Source organism: Asterias rubens, chromosome 13 (assembly GCF_902459465.1).
Source record: "Asterias rubens chromosome 13, eAstRub1.3, whole genome shotgun sequence".
Taxonomy (NCBI): domain Eukaryota; kingdom Metazoa; phylum Echinodermata; class Asteroidea; order Forcipulatida; family Asteriidae; genus Asterias; species Asterias rubens.
Window position 1 is genome coordinate 3,127,117 of NC_047074.1, and position 14,462 is coordinate 3,141,578.

The 14,462-nt window shown below is 37.1% G+C and overlaps 2 protein-coding genes across 3 annotated transcripts in view; both read right to left on the reverse strand.

The window, feature by feature from the left end:
- Positions 1 to 2,492, reverse strand: part of LOC117298372 (gamma-tubulin complex component 3 homolog) — a 28,888-nt gene extending 26,396 nt beyond the window's left edge. For both annotated transcript variants that reach the window (XM_033781600.1, XM_033781599.1), the window contains exons 1-2: positions 2,118 to 2,492; positions 973 to 1,096 (exon numbers count right to left, since the gene is read on the reverse strand). In XM_033781600.1, the coding sequence (XP_033637491.1) occupies positions 973 to 1,057 (85 nt within the window). In that variant the 5' untranslated portion in view covers positions 1,058 to 1,096; positions 2,118 to 2,492. The remainder of the gene's footprint in view (positions 1 to 972; positions 1,097 to 2,117) is intronic.
- A 733-nt stretch (positions 2,493 to 3,225) lies between these two features.
- On the reverse strand, positions 3,226 to 9,967 carry LOC117298590. Its single transcript, XM_033781907.1, has 7 exons — positions 9,584 to 9,967; positions 8,464 to 8,536; positions 7,550 to 7,581; positions 6,693 to 6,762; positions 6,338 to 6,432; positions 5,294 to 5,442; positions 3,226 to 4,877 (listed from the first exon to the last, which is right to left on the reverse strand). The coding sequence occupies exons 1-7, from the start codon at positions 9,866 to 9,868 to the stop codon at positions 4,664 to 4,666; spliced, it is 918 nt and encodes a 305-aa protein (XP_033637798.1). The 5' UTR covers positions 9,869 to 9,967; the 3' UTR covers positions 3,226 to 4,663.
- Positions 9,968 to 14,462: the final 4,495 nt, after the last annotated feature.

Genomic DNA, 14,462 nt, shown 5'->3' on the forward strand with positions numbered 1-14,462 from the left:
ATTTATATAGCGCCATCTATCTAGAAAACTAATCTGAGGCGCTGGAGAGGAAGAGAAACCGAAACAAAGAAGTTTATACAAAGAAAAGGATCAAAAGAGTGCCTTTCCAGGTTGTATCATAAACATTGGTGTGATCCCTGGCTACACGGTAGTTAATAAAGTTAAACTTGCGCGCCCACCAACTCACACAAGTGTGTAAACACCAGCCATCGTGGACCTTCCTTTGTTCAACTCTTTGTGATAGCAACCGTGGACCCCATTGTATTCCTTTGTGATAGCAACTGTGGACCCAATGTCCCTTTTGTTATAGGTCCCCGGTATGAATTTGGATACAAACCCACACACATACCAACTTATACACATGCAAACTCGTACATGTTTTATGGGTAGGGTCTACAGGTATGTATGATCGTATTTTTGTTGGGTCGACTCGGACTGGGTTACTTGATGAACATAAACATTGATTTTTTTTTGGGGGGGGGGGAGGGGCAGGGTTGGAGTTTAACCATCTCATGTTATGCCACCGCAGGGTTGGCCTTTATTTTTTTCAACGACTTGCTAGCAGGACCAGTTAAGCCCGGCTTATACTTGCTGTGAGTGTGAGTGTGATGCAATTTTTGGCGTCAATTATTCACAACAGACAATTCGGAAGAGTTGACCTGTGCTGAACTCCCTGTAAAACATTCTCATCGAAAACAGATTTAAGATGTAAAATTTGCTTCCGATGAAGCATTCGCAAAAAGTATGAACTGGGCTGTAGCATGTCATTTCAATGGTTCTCAAGTTTTTTTACTGGTGCATGGTTCACATGTTATAAAATAGGGATTTTAGGGATTATTTTCAACACTGCCAGTAGGACCACTTTGGAGAGATTTCTGACGAGTCCTGACATGCCTGGGGTGTTTTCTAGCAATCGGCCAGCGGAGCACCACTGTTTTAAAGGGAGAATGCCGTTACAATCCTATATAATACCTTTTGCTTTTCCCAACATATGTCTGACCAGCTGAAGTAGCAGTGCTGATGGGTTGTTAGCGGGATTCACTGAGCCAGACGCCATCTTGCTCTCTTTGGAAACGGATGTTTAAGACGAGGTCAACTGCAACGGAAAGTTTCACTTTGTAAAGATGATGTACACAATCAAAATAATTTATAGTAAAGATTTTTAAACTAGAATTGTAAGATCAGGATTGTAATTCTTTTTAGCATTACTTGGTGACAAGTAATGGGAAGCTGTTGATGGTATAAAACATTGTAAGAAACGGCTCCCTCTAAAGTAACATAGTTTTCGAGAAGAAAGTAATTTTCCACAAATTTTATTTCGAGACCTCAGAATTAGAATTTGAGGTCTCAAAATCAAGCATTTGAAAGCACACAACTTCATTTGACAAGGGTGTTTTTTCTTTCATTTTTATCTTGCCACTTCGACGACCAATTGAGCTCAAATTTTCACAGGATTGTTATTTTATGCATATTATGTTGAGACACATGTACACAAAATAAGTTAAGTTAGAAATATAAAGCAAAAAAAATACAAAAGACCCGGACACTAAAAAAATGCACCAGCGGAAAAATTTTACGACCTCGCCACCAACTTCCGGCCTTTTTTTTTCTCTCTCTTTTTTTCTGGATGAATATGCAGTAACCCTTCTTCTCAGGTAAGAACAAAATTCAGTGGTTTTGGAGTTATTTAACGGCGGATAAATTGGTGGCGACGTGCGGAAGATTATCCAACTCAATTTTTACTAAATTACTCTAAATGTAATAAAATATGCTAAATTACCGATGACAACAAATATTGGGATAAACAGAAGCTAGGGGGTATGAATACGAGGATTGAACCTCTTGCCCGGATTACATAAGTTACAAAACAAGTAATGAGCCTTTGTTGATAAACAAAAACTCTATGTTTACAAGGTGTCGGAATTAAACGCAGTACTCGTTAACGTGCACTTAACAAATTCCGAAACCAACTTGACCAAGAATATTTATAGCCACGCCCCAGTCGATGTCTCAAAAGAATTGCGGTTTTCAGCAATATTTGGAGAACCAAGATTCTCATATATACTTAAATACCCGATATTATTGGTTGTAAGACAAAACATTATCATTAAATTCACCTTCACTTCATCTGTCAAGTTCCTGAGACGAAAGTTCCCGACATTTTCCTTTTTCGCGCCACGTGTTTGTTTGTTCGTTACACACACGTTCCTTTCCTCCAATGTGTTGAAATTGTTGCTCGTTTCGAGGGGAGCCCTAGCCTTGATTCAAGTCCCGTTCTCGTGCGATAGGTCACTGAGCATAGCCAGCCGCCGTCAAAATATAGCAATGGGGCTGAAAATAAAAGGACTCTCATACTATAGGGATTGGGACGTGAGTCAAGTCTAGTGGGGCCCAGATGTTGGTGTTGTTGTTACCCGCCCCCCACCTCCCCATGTGACTCCGATTCGTTAAGTGTCTTGCATCTCTGGATGAGTGGCTATTGCTATCGAAAGATCATCGTTTTTCTTGTTAGTTATCATTTAGTTATTTTTGTTTTGTTAATAATCCGTTAATTCCAAGTTCCTTTTTAAAATATTTTTTAAAGGGATTTTAATTTCTAAGCTGGTGATTATTGGCTAATAAAAGGTTTTACTGGTAACACTTTTAAAAACCCGAAAGTAGTGTAGTTTGCTACGGAGTGCATAGGAGCCGTGATTGCACCCCAGGACTCTACTTCCCTAATTTTTTGGAAAAACAAACTGAATGAGTCATAGATCTTTCTACTTCTGATTTCTTTGTCACACAAAGGATATGTCGGTGTGATCAAAGATTGCAAGTGGACTATAAGACGAAACAAAATTGGTAGCGCCCTCTATTGAAAAATTACCAACTGCGTTGTATTTTTTGTGCATTATGAAGACACCGCAGCAGAGTGGCGCGCGGTGCTCAATACACCTGCGTGCCAGGTGCGCGCCTGGATTTGTCTATAGGATTTGACAACAAAAAACTAAGAATAAACTACACCAATAATAATTAGCTGATGGTTTGGTTTTTCGACGTTTCGAACAGAGGTCTTCTCCTGAAGACGAGCAGAGCCAACACCACACAGTACCCGCAAGTTTACCTCGTATCCTTCACACAATGCAAAGCTCCAAACACACTACTTACAAAAAAAAAAAACTTGGAATAAAAACCTCAGACATCTTTACAGTTTTTATTGTTAGTATTATTTCGGTATTTATTTGACATCAACCACAATACAAAACAATTTTTTTTTTATTGTTATTATTTATGGTGTATTAAAATAATGGCTAAATTGCGTAATTTTTACAATACAAATTTAAAAGCAATACACAACCATTACAACACCGGGCGGACATGTTTTTGTTTAGCTCCCTCACAAAATAATTAATTACAAAAATAATAGGCTATAATTATCGTTACAAATTTAAACAAATTACTTTGAAAAGGTAATTAAGTATGTACAAGCCAATTAAAAATATGAATTACTTTATTTGTTAGCTGATGTAAACTTATTATTTTATTAAATATTATTTTATTAAATATTATTTTATTAAATATTATTTTATTAAATATTATTATATACATATGCTGCTAATAAACGCAATGAGTACAAAAGGTAACTCTAAGTTGCATCATCAAAGTACTGGGAAGTGATAAAACAAACTCTGATTGGAGATCGGTCCCTTTTCGAAACCAATGCTTCGGCTCCAGATTCGGCTCAGGGTATAGCTTGGCACCCAAGTTGTTTTGACAATATTGCGTGTGCTTTGCTTACGCGCTCTCAGTGCTTCAGACGAGTTAGAGGACGGAGCCTGAAGCCGAATCCAAAGCCGAAGCCGTGGTTTCGAAAAGGGCCTCACTTGGGTCGTCTGGTGAATTGAATGAAATTTAAAATTTAAATTGCCGACATAATTATGTGGGTGTTCGCAAAATACACTTTGGAAAACAGATAATCACTTATAAATCAATGGGGCGAAATTGTTATTTCTCAGCAGTATAAGAGTTACTATAGTGCAACTAATTCCTACTTTTTTATTTTGAAGATAATTGTGCCAACCATGAAGTTGAATTGTACTGAATAGGCCAAACTGTTATACAAATTATTACAACATTACGAAAACTATTAGATTAAGAATACATTAATTCAATCAAATGTTCACTTAAAGGCAGGGTGATACTTTTGGTAATTTTGTCAAAGACCAGTTTCCTCACTTGGTGTATCCCAGCATTACGCACGAATTTATAACAAACCTTTGAAAATGTTGACTCAACTTTACTCATCGAAGTTGATAAAGAAAGTATTTAAAATCTTGATGCACAGAATTGCGTGCTTAGAAGCCCGAAGCCCCATTCTCTAAAAAGAAAAAAAAAATCATTCTCTTGTTACTTCAAATGGTGTTTCTAACGATGTTTTAAAAATATCAATCCCTTCTGAGCGCTTTTTTTTTTACCAAGTAAGGATGTATGGTCTAGTGAGGTAATTACCAATGTATACCCTTTCTTTAACAGCTTACATGGTATTTGGTTTTTTATTCCTCCATGGTTTACTGGAATTAATGCCAATAATTATGGCTACTTTACGACCCTAAAGCGAATCGCTGTGTGTGTTTTGTATACCAAGTTAGTGCTTGATAATAGCTTGGTCGGTGACCAGACTTGTTTATGGGCAACGCCGTAGGTCTTGGTCTATATCCATACTGTTACTCTTTGACACCAGAAACGCGCCAAGGTAACTGCCCGGTCCGTTGTCCTTTGCGAAGTAGTGGGAACCTCCTTGTAGAGGGCGCACTCCAACTCGATCATTGGCCGCCAAGTAAAATACACCACTACCATGTCCGCTGTCAATACTCGGTGTCCGTGCAGCACTGGGGAGTCTGTAGATAGCAAAATGAGGGGAAAATAAATGTTATCCATACTACAACGTCACCGATTCCATAGAAATATTATTTCATATGTGTATACAATCCAAACAATCCCCCACCATACCGCAGCTTCGTAAAAGAGCCGCGGTCGGTCCCAAGCGTGTGTGGTCTTCCGTTCCAGTCGCTTGGGACCAAGGATCTACGAAGCTGTCCAAACCACGAAGGCCTTGTCAAAAGGCTATATCAGAAGATTGAGCTCAGTTCACATAGGGGGGACATAATCTCGGGGGGGGGGGGGGGCACACAGAATCTCCTGCCACAAAACGGCAGTAGAGCATTAGGATTGGTTCATTCTTACTCCAGATCACATAATTATTTATCTGTACAATTATTTATTTTGCACTTTAAATTTATGGTTATACACTTACACTTGCACAGCTTTAGATTCCAGAATCGTGAACTCGTTACCATCGCCACAATCAGGTCTAACCACCACTTCATGGCCTATAAAACTATTTCCTTGTCGTGCCGCATAGTTGATCTGACTGTACACAAAGTAGTAGCCGGGCACCGTTATCTGTAATGGTTAATAACATAAATAAATAATAGTAAAACAACACAATTAAATCCTCACACAAATTCTTACGTCCAAGTTATTGATAAACTAATATTGAGAAAATCTTATAACGGCAATTCTATTCTTTCATTCTACATATATAACCGGCGCTCATATACGCATAAGTTTCACACTATTATGACGTGAGGAAAGGAAACACAAAAGCTAATGATAGTTCATTTCGAGAATTAATTTGTTTAAAGCATAAGGCTAAATGCATGATGTAATACGGGTGTTATTATCGGTAGCACAATAGCCACTCTGCCAAATAAAAGGGGTGTAATGTGACTGCTTTTCTTATACTGAACACGTTTGGTAATTGTCAATGACCAGTCTTCTCACTTGGTGTATCCCAACATAGGCCAGAGCATAAAATAACAAACCTGTGAAAATTTGACCTCAGTTTATTATCCAAGTTGCGAGAAAAGGATGAAAGAAAAACACCTGTGTCGGACGAATTTGTGTGAAAGTAGGACACTATTGCTATAAAATTACTCCACAAAAAATGGTTAACATGAGACTCACTATACGTCATATACGAGCAATGGAGAGCTGTTTACGGTATAAAACATTGTGAGAAACGGCTCCATCTGAAGTAACGTAGTTTTTGAAGAAAAACAAGTATTTCTCTCACTAAAATTTTATTTGAACTGAATTCGAGACCTCAGCTGAGGTCTCGCATTCAAGGCATCTGAAAGCACACAACTTGTGCGACAAGGGTGTTGTTTCCTCCATTATTCTCTCGCAACTTCGACCACCAATTGAGTTCAAATTTTCACAGGTTTGTTATTTCAATTATGCATTTCTTTGACAATAGCCGAAGGTGCCCAGTGCCTCCAAGGCGTTGTAGACCTACCTCTATGAATTGGTTGTGCACAAACTTGAGGCTTTCGTGTGAGATTCTGCCCAACGATCCAGTATCACTACTCGTATGAAACGAAAACCAGCTCTCTGAAATAAATACAGAAATACAACATTATTTAACCACCAATAATAATTGATAGAATGATCGAATTAATAAGTGCACAAGTAGTAATACTAAAATAGGAATACTATTATAGCTTCTATAGGACCAGTCCTATCTCTTAGCATTGCCTAGGACTAGTCCTAAGTTAGGACTACCTTTGTTAAATCCACCCCAGTGTCTTTAAACGAAAATACACTGGGTTGTACTCCACTTGGAGAAAGAAAATTATGATTGTTATTCATACCTGTACTTTGTTCCAGATAGTCCTGCTGGTTACCAACGACGTGAAGTGAAGGAAGTCCATCACAGGCAAGCTACAATTAACGCAACAAGAGTATAAATTAACTATAAATAGTCAACTTGCAGGTAAAGTAGTAAATTACATAGTGGCTCTGAAAAGAGCTGATTTGGTCCCGGCTTTTAGAGCAGTGTTATACTCTGCTCGTCTTCATGAGCAGACAATGGTGTTCACTATAGTATTAGCTGTTTTTCAGTACAAACAATCCATTTACATGTTTAAAGGCACTGGGCACTATCGGTAACCACTCATAGTTAGCATAAAAACGTCTTTGTTAACGATAAATGGAGAGATGTTGATAGTATAAAACATTGTGAGAAACGGCTCCCTCTGAAGTAACGTAGTTTTTGAGAAAGACGTAATGTCTCACTAAAATATTTTGATTTGATTTCGAAACCTCAGAATTAGATTTTTAGGTCTCGAAATCAAGCATCTGAAAGCACACAACTTCGTGTGACAAGGGTGTTTAATCTTGCATTATTTTCTCGCAACTTCGAAGACCAATTGAGTTCAATTAAATGGCTACAAGTAGGTGTAAAAAAACATTATCCGGTGTGTTTCGGAAAGATTCACCAAACCCGTGACGTCACTTCGTGGTAGGCCTACGTCATTTGTGGAGTTCCGTTTTTTATGACCGCTTTGTTGCATGGTCTATTTGGCAATTAGAAAAAGAAAAAAAAATCCCACGATGACACCGTAATTTTCCACCGGAAAACTATAGAGTTCTCGTCTGGACTGCTTCCGCATGTAAGTATTTTACGGCCTGCCCGATGAGAAAATATGCCATAATAGTTTGCACTTACCGTGTTAGGATTCACGTTGTATGAATACGCATCTGAAATTAAAATGATATAAAATATTGTTAAATAATAAAAGGGTGACTCACAGAAAGGAGTAATTATAACAAGCTTATCTTCTGGTATAATTATTTTTACGGATCCAAGTGTACTGAAAACACACAAAATGCATACAAACAAGATTCGTCATATAAGTGCTGGATGAAAGAGTTGGATCTGGGCCCAATTTCATAGAGCTGCTAAGCACACAAATTTGTTTATAGTAAGCATGACATTTCTTCCTTGATAAAAAACAGGAACCAACCAAATTTCCATTTGTTGCATATTGCTTGTTATAGTATTCAGCTGTTGTTTGCTTATCCTGAAAATCACAGGGAAAGGGTTGTATGCCCTATAATCCTGTTTTTAACCAGGAAGAAATGTCATGACAAGCAAATTGTTGAACTTAACAGCTCAATGAAATTGGGCCCTGGTCTTAAGTTAAAGGCATTATTGTATATTAAAGACCAGTCTTCTCACTTGGTGTTATCCTAAGATTATGCACAACAAATCTGTGAAACTTTTTGCCCAATATTATTGGTCATCGGATTTGCAAGAGAATAATGAAAGAAAAAAACACCCTTGTTGCATTACTTTGTGTGCTTTCATATTATGCACATACATAGAAGACTTCATCTGAAATATTTTATTATTTGAGTGAGAAAATACCTCTTTCTCAAAAAACTTCAGAGAGAGCCGTTTCCAATGTTTTATATTATCACCAGTGTTCTCTTTACCATGTAAGTTTTTATGCTAAACAAATATTTTGAGTAATATACCAAAAGTGTCCAATACCTTTAACAAAAATGTGTGCACTATAAAAAAAAATGTATACAACAAATAATATTAAAAAATATATAAAAATCAACGCATGAACTTACCGTCGTATGAGTCACCAACATATGGCGCCTGTCTTCTTGATCGCAGTTTTGTATCTGAGTTCACAGTGGAGTCCTGCAGTAAAACAAGAACATGATTAAAACCTGACTCAAGTTCAGACGTTTGAAACAGTCGCCTTGAGCACAAACTACTTGCTATTACAGTTTAACTATTTGTTAAATACATCGTTTAGTCAGTCTCTCACAAACTTTCTGTGAAATAAGTCGAAAAAAAAAACCAATGCACTGGGGGTGGGCAAGATACATTTTTTAGTTTTCCTATGGGCTTTAGGATGGATACGGGATCTGATTAAGAGATAGTGTCATTGTTGTTTTTTCTTCAATAAATTGCTTAGATGTTAGCAAATAATTTATTAAGAAAGATACATAGCAAGTCACAAGCGGAAGTTTCAGCTTTATAAAGTTTTTACTTCTTGAGAAAACAGCAAAAAAAAAAAAAAAAAAACCGGTATTTCCACACGAACGGGTTATTACCAAAGTATGATATTATTAAGCTTATAAACCATTAGGCCTAGTAGCATCTAACAGTTTTATTCTCATCCCAACGTCCACCACAAGCTCTGAGCGCATATAAAGTGCCCTTTTGTACACATCCGAATAATATAGGAATATCCATATTTTTATGAAACATTTATCTCCAGTTTGCATCAAGTGTATGTTTTATATCGGGAAAAAATCCACTTCAAAGGACCTATACGTTTGGAAACTAATTAGAATTATTCAAATTGTCAAAAAACCACCTCCCAAACTGAATACAAAACAAAAACTGTCCAAACAAAACAATCAGGAATCCAGTTTTCATTTTGTTTGTTTAGGGCACAATATTATTAATAAAAAAGCAATTTTTCTAGTTAAAATTCTTACGTCGATCTTGTCCTACTGATTTATGTAGCATAACTGTTATACCAATTCTTTAGAAAACGTCTCCGTCTGAATGCTTACAAGTATTGAAACCACAATATTGTGAAGATTTTACAAGATTCTGTATATATTTTACGTGTATTAGTATTGTAAACTGGAGGATGGAAATAGTGCTACCCTTGTTTTTTAAACAAACGATTTATAACAATTGGTATATCTGAAAAAATGTAATGTCACTTACTTTAACATTTTCTGAATCTGCATGTTGATTTTCATCATCGTACCAAACGGTACCTCCAACTGTTGTGGTCTCATTGCGGAGTTGGACTACTTGTACGATCACCCAAATAAGGGCTGTAAAAGAGACTACGTGTAGGAGAAAACTCGCGTATAGCTGAAGTCGGCTCGCTCGTGTGTGTTTATCTGGAGCTTCACCATGTCCGTTTGTAGTCTTCTCTCCGGTTGCTTTATCTTCAGGTACATAACATGCCTCTACGTTGCAATTTGTGTACGATGATGATGCCATGCTGCTTTTCGTGTGATGTTCGTCGCTTTTGGAAAGATGTTCACTGACTGAAGTCTGCTAGGTATAATAATACCATGGCCACTCCACCAAGTATTTATAGGCAAACGCCCTAGATATGAAAACGAATTTAACATCTCAAAATGAAATGTGTTTTACTCTGTTTCCAAAAAAAGATTGTCGATTACCAAATGGGGAAATGGATGAGAGAGAAAGTAACCTATGCTTTGCTATGAAGAAATGTGCACAGCGCAAAGCTGGAGTGTGCGTAAGAATTATACGGGGAATACCCATTACCGGTTTTCTACATGGGTATTGCACATGCTCTACAGATTGGCTAGCCAGCACTGCAATAATTGTGAACACACCGGTTGATGGGAGGCAGTTACTGTATACAAAAATTGGCCCCGTATGATTATACACACAGGACGGGGTGGTAGTAGACTTGATTCAAGGCCCTTTCTCGTGCGAGGTCCAAAACAGGTTAGCCTTGCTCAAGGCAGTCGAATTATTCACTCCGAAAAAAGACGTGCTTACACGCACCACGCACAGTGTATACGGGTGGGTTTACAGCGGCGGAACAGGTTGGAGATCACAAAGGAATGTATCTATGGCGATGGCACGGGATTGGGACTTGAGTCAAGCTTAGGGCGGTAGCAGAGAACAATATTATCCCGTTATCGGTTTTCCAGTAATAAACTCAAGGTTTGCCGCGAGGGTTTATATAAAGTCATTGCTTTATTTGTGTATTCATTTTAATTCTTGTCAATATTCTTATTGTGTATTTTGCTTTTTACTGTTTTAAAATGATGTGAACATTTTAATGTGGAGAACTATTGAAGCACTTTGTTCACGCGTGCTATAATTGGGGCGGTGCCACGGGGGGGGGGGGCAGTGGGAGGCTGCCCACCCCGTTTTTTTTTTTTTGGGGGGGGGGAATAGAAAAAGGGAGAAAGAAATAAATAAAGAAAGAAGGGAGTAATAGTAAAGAAATAGGTGAAAATGGGAGGGAAACAATTTTTATCCTAATTAAAATTGAAGGCCCTATTCTTTAAACCCAAACTAAAAAAAAAGAAAAAAAGATATACATTTTATTGAACTCAATTGCTTAAAAGAAATTATGAAGTCAACTATGGCTCAGCAACGTTTGTCTATAAAGTCTTGTTATCGACACACTAATAGAAATTGATAGTAATTAACTCTGAGTTTGAATCTGAATTATTAATAGTCGGCAAAACGTCCTAAATGGAAACACCAACTTTTTGAATAGAAAGTATTGTTTGAAGCATTGCATGGTGTGGAGAAATAAGGGGGAAACTATAAATAAAGAGTAAACTTGCGGGCACAACCATGTCTTAATCTCTTAGGGTGCATGAGTGCTGGCTCTGAAAAGAGCCGGTTTGGTCTCGACGTTTCGAACAGTAAACTCTGCTCGTCTTCAGGAAATAGAGGACAGATTAAGGAATTTCAGTTTCAGACGTGGGCGGAAACCATGTCTTAATCTCTTAGGGTGCATGAGTGTTGGCTCTGAAAAGAGCCGGTTTGGTCTCGACGTTTCGAACAGTATACTCTGCTCGTCTTGGAGAATAGAAGACAAACTAGAAATTGCAGTTTCAGATGTGGGCAGAAAATCATTTAAAGGGAAACCCCACGCAGTCTCCATCCGGTTTCGAACCGGGGTCCGTTGAGGTGAAAGGCAGGGACAGAAACCACTGAGCCAACCTGACGGCACAATTAATGTGGCTGCCCTCTAGATTGGATTGGCTTTTTTTAAATCATCACCATGACGAAGAAAATTTGCTGGAAATGTTATTACTAAATATTAAGAAATTGTAGAAAAGTCAACTAACACAGGCCTACTGATAGAAAGCAATATTTAGAGCACACAAATTCTGTGATTTTACTTAAAGCCATGGGACACTTTTGGTACGGATTTTTTTTTTTTAAGTTCAAAGATTTACAACTAACTTACAGGGTTTACAGGTAATGATGAAAGACTTCTCTTGAAATATTATGTCATGAAATGCTTTACTTTTTGAGAAAACATAAAAATAATATCAACTCTCGATATCGAGAATTACGGATTTATTTTAAACGCAGGTCATGACACGGCGAAACGTGCGGAAACAAGGGTGGGTTTTCCCGTTGTTTTCTCCCGACTCCGATGACCGATTGAGCCTAAATTTTCACAGGTTTGTTATTTTATATATAAGTTGTGATACACGAAGTGTGGGTCTTTGGACAATACTGTTTACCGAAAGTGTCCATGGCTTGTTTATTAACAAAATAACATACTCAGCTAATAACGCCAAGTTTACACAATCGTATTGGTTAAAGAAAAACCTTGTAAAAATAGTGTTCCACAAAACGACTTTTACAAAAAATGGGTCTTCATTTCAAGTCTCACTTCCTATTAACGACTTTTACAAAAAATGGGTCTTCATTTCAAGTCTCACTTCCTATTGCAAAATACAACATCCTCCGGGGGTCACAGTGTACCTGGACCTGTGGGTGTGGGTTGTTGTGAATCTATACACATTATGTCATCTAAAGCACAAATAATAATATGAAGTTCAAAGTATATTTTGTTGCGCTTCAAGAGTTTTATGAAAGTGTTCTGATCGTAAAAATGTGATAGATCTGGGTATCACGAGGAAACAAAATACGTGAAGATCACACAGATTGACATCAAACTTACACGATCTATTGATAATGGTAGTTGAAAACGTCCCTTGAAATATTTCTGTCTAAAATGTCATAATTTGGTGAGAAATAAATAGTATAACTTCGCTTTTGGAGTTTATCGCTCAGTGAGCGTTTTTGTTTGTCCATTTTTATTTTAGCATCGATGCAATACCAAAATTTATAATAGTTTTTTCTCTCACTTTTCTCTCGTGACCCAGATGGCTGATGATCTCAAACTTCTACAGGTTTTTCAGTTTATGTATAATGGTTGATTACATAAAGTGCTTACACTGCCAGCAACTGTATTGTCCGCAAAAACAAACTTATTCTATGTTCCTTTAGCTTCTATAATGGAAGGAACCTTCTAAACGCACACAACTTCGTGTGACAATGGTGTTTTTTCTTTCATTATTATCTCGGAAGTTTGATGACCGGTTGAGCTCAAATTTTCACAGGTTTGTTATTTTATGCATAATATGTTGAGATACACCAACTGTGAAGACTAGTCTTTGACAATTACCAATAGTGTCCACTGTCTTTAAAGGGCGATGTCCAGCAAATAAAGTGCTTGGAAGTTTAATTTGAGCGTCAATGGTGACTGCAATCTTGTCATACATTTTTGGTCGACTTGGTAAGACACTGCTCTAGAATTGCAAAGGTCGTGAGTTCGAATCCCACCCGAGTAACATGATTTTTCCCACAGAGCTCGGGAAAGAACTGCAACGGTTCTAAGACACATCGGTGTATGGGTAAACAAATATATATTATTCTTGATCCCCGATGCAAATTTCCATCTATGTTTATTTCAATTTTGCTTAATCATCACACCGTTTTTTCGTAATCCCGTAAATTTTCATAAGCAACGTAGCACTCTCACAATATCGAGTCTTTAATTTAGTTTTAGTTTTTACATTGCACACGTTTTGTAAAGGAAATGATACTATATCCTACAGTTGCTATTATTCTGTGTATTGTGTAATACACAAGCCAGTAGGAAATAAAACTTTACGTACATAAATCAATAACTTAGGTGTTTTCTATATTGAATTTCCTCCTTCAAATTATTGGGTGGTCTTAAAGGGAACTTATACGTTTCGTAATTACCTCTTAAAATGAATGGCAATCAAAACTTTTGGTTAGAGGCTCACAACCGATTTCGAAAGCATTTATTTTTTAAATAAACATTTCACTTGGAAGTATAGTGGTGTTGTCAAGATAGACGTTTTTTATGCCCACAAATTTGATTCCGAGGTGTATCAAATTTAGATTGTATTCCTCTACGTGTGTTCTCAGGATTTTGGGCGATCTCAAAAACGCTACAACTTTATGAAATTATATTTCACAGGCTATAGTTTATTGCTATAGATTTAGCCTACACTTGAAATTACACAATTTGTAAGGAACTTGTCTAAGATCACATTTTCCATATAACTTACACCGTCTAATGATGCTGATACTAGAAAACATCCCTTGAAACATTTCTGTATGAAATGTCACTTTGATGAGAAAATAAATAAAACTCAACTTCCCGTTCGAGTTTCTCGCTCATTGATCGTTGTATTGAAGATGCTATGTCAGACTTTTGGCCCCAAACATTAAACAAATAGATTTTTTTTGAGTGAATGGTATTTCAAAGAGTATCACCCGCTCTAACGAAAAAAGTTTAACTTTTACTTTTAATGGTCAGGAACCATGACAACAATTTAAAACGTTTCTTATAAAACACATAAGAATTGGTCACGTGATATATTGTCGGGATCCCGACAAAAACTAACTTTGAGCACTTTATTTCACTGCTATGTACTAATAATTGGCAGACTTTTTCGAGCAATGGCTCAAATGAAAGCTTGTAACTTTCCCGACTCTCATCAAAATACCTATTGCATTTTAAATAAAAAATGTTGGGTCAAAT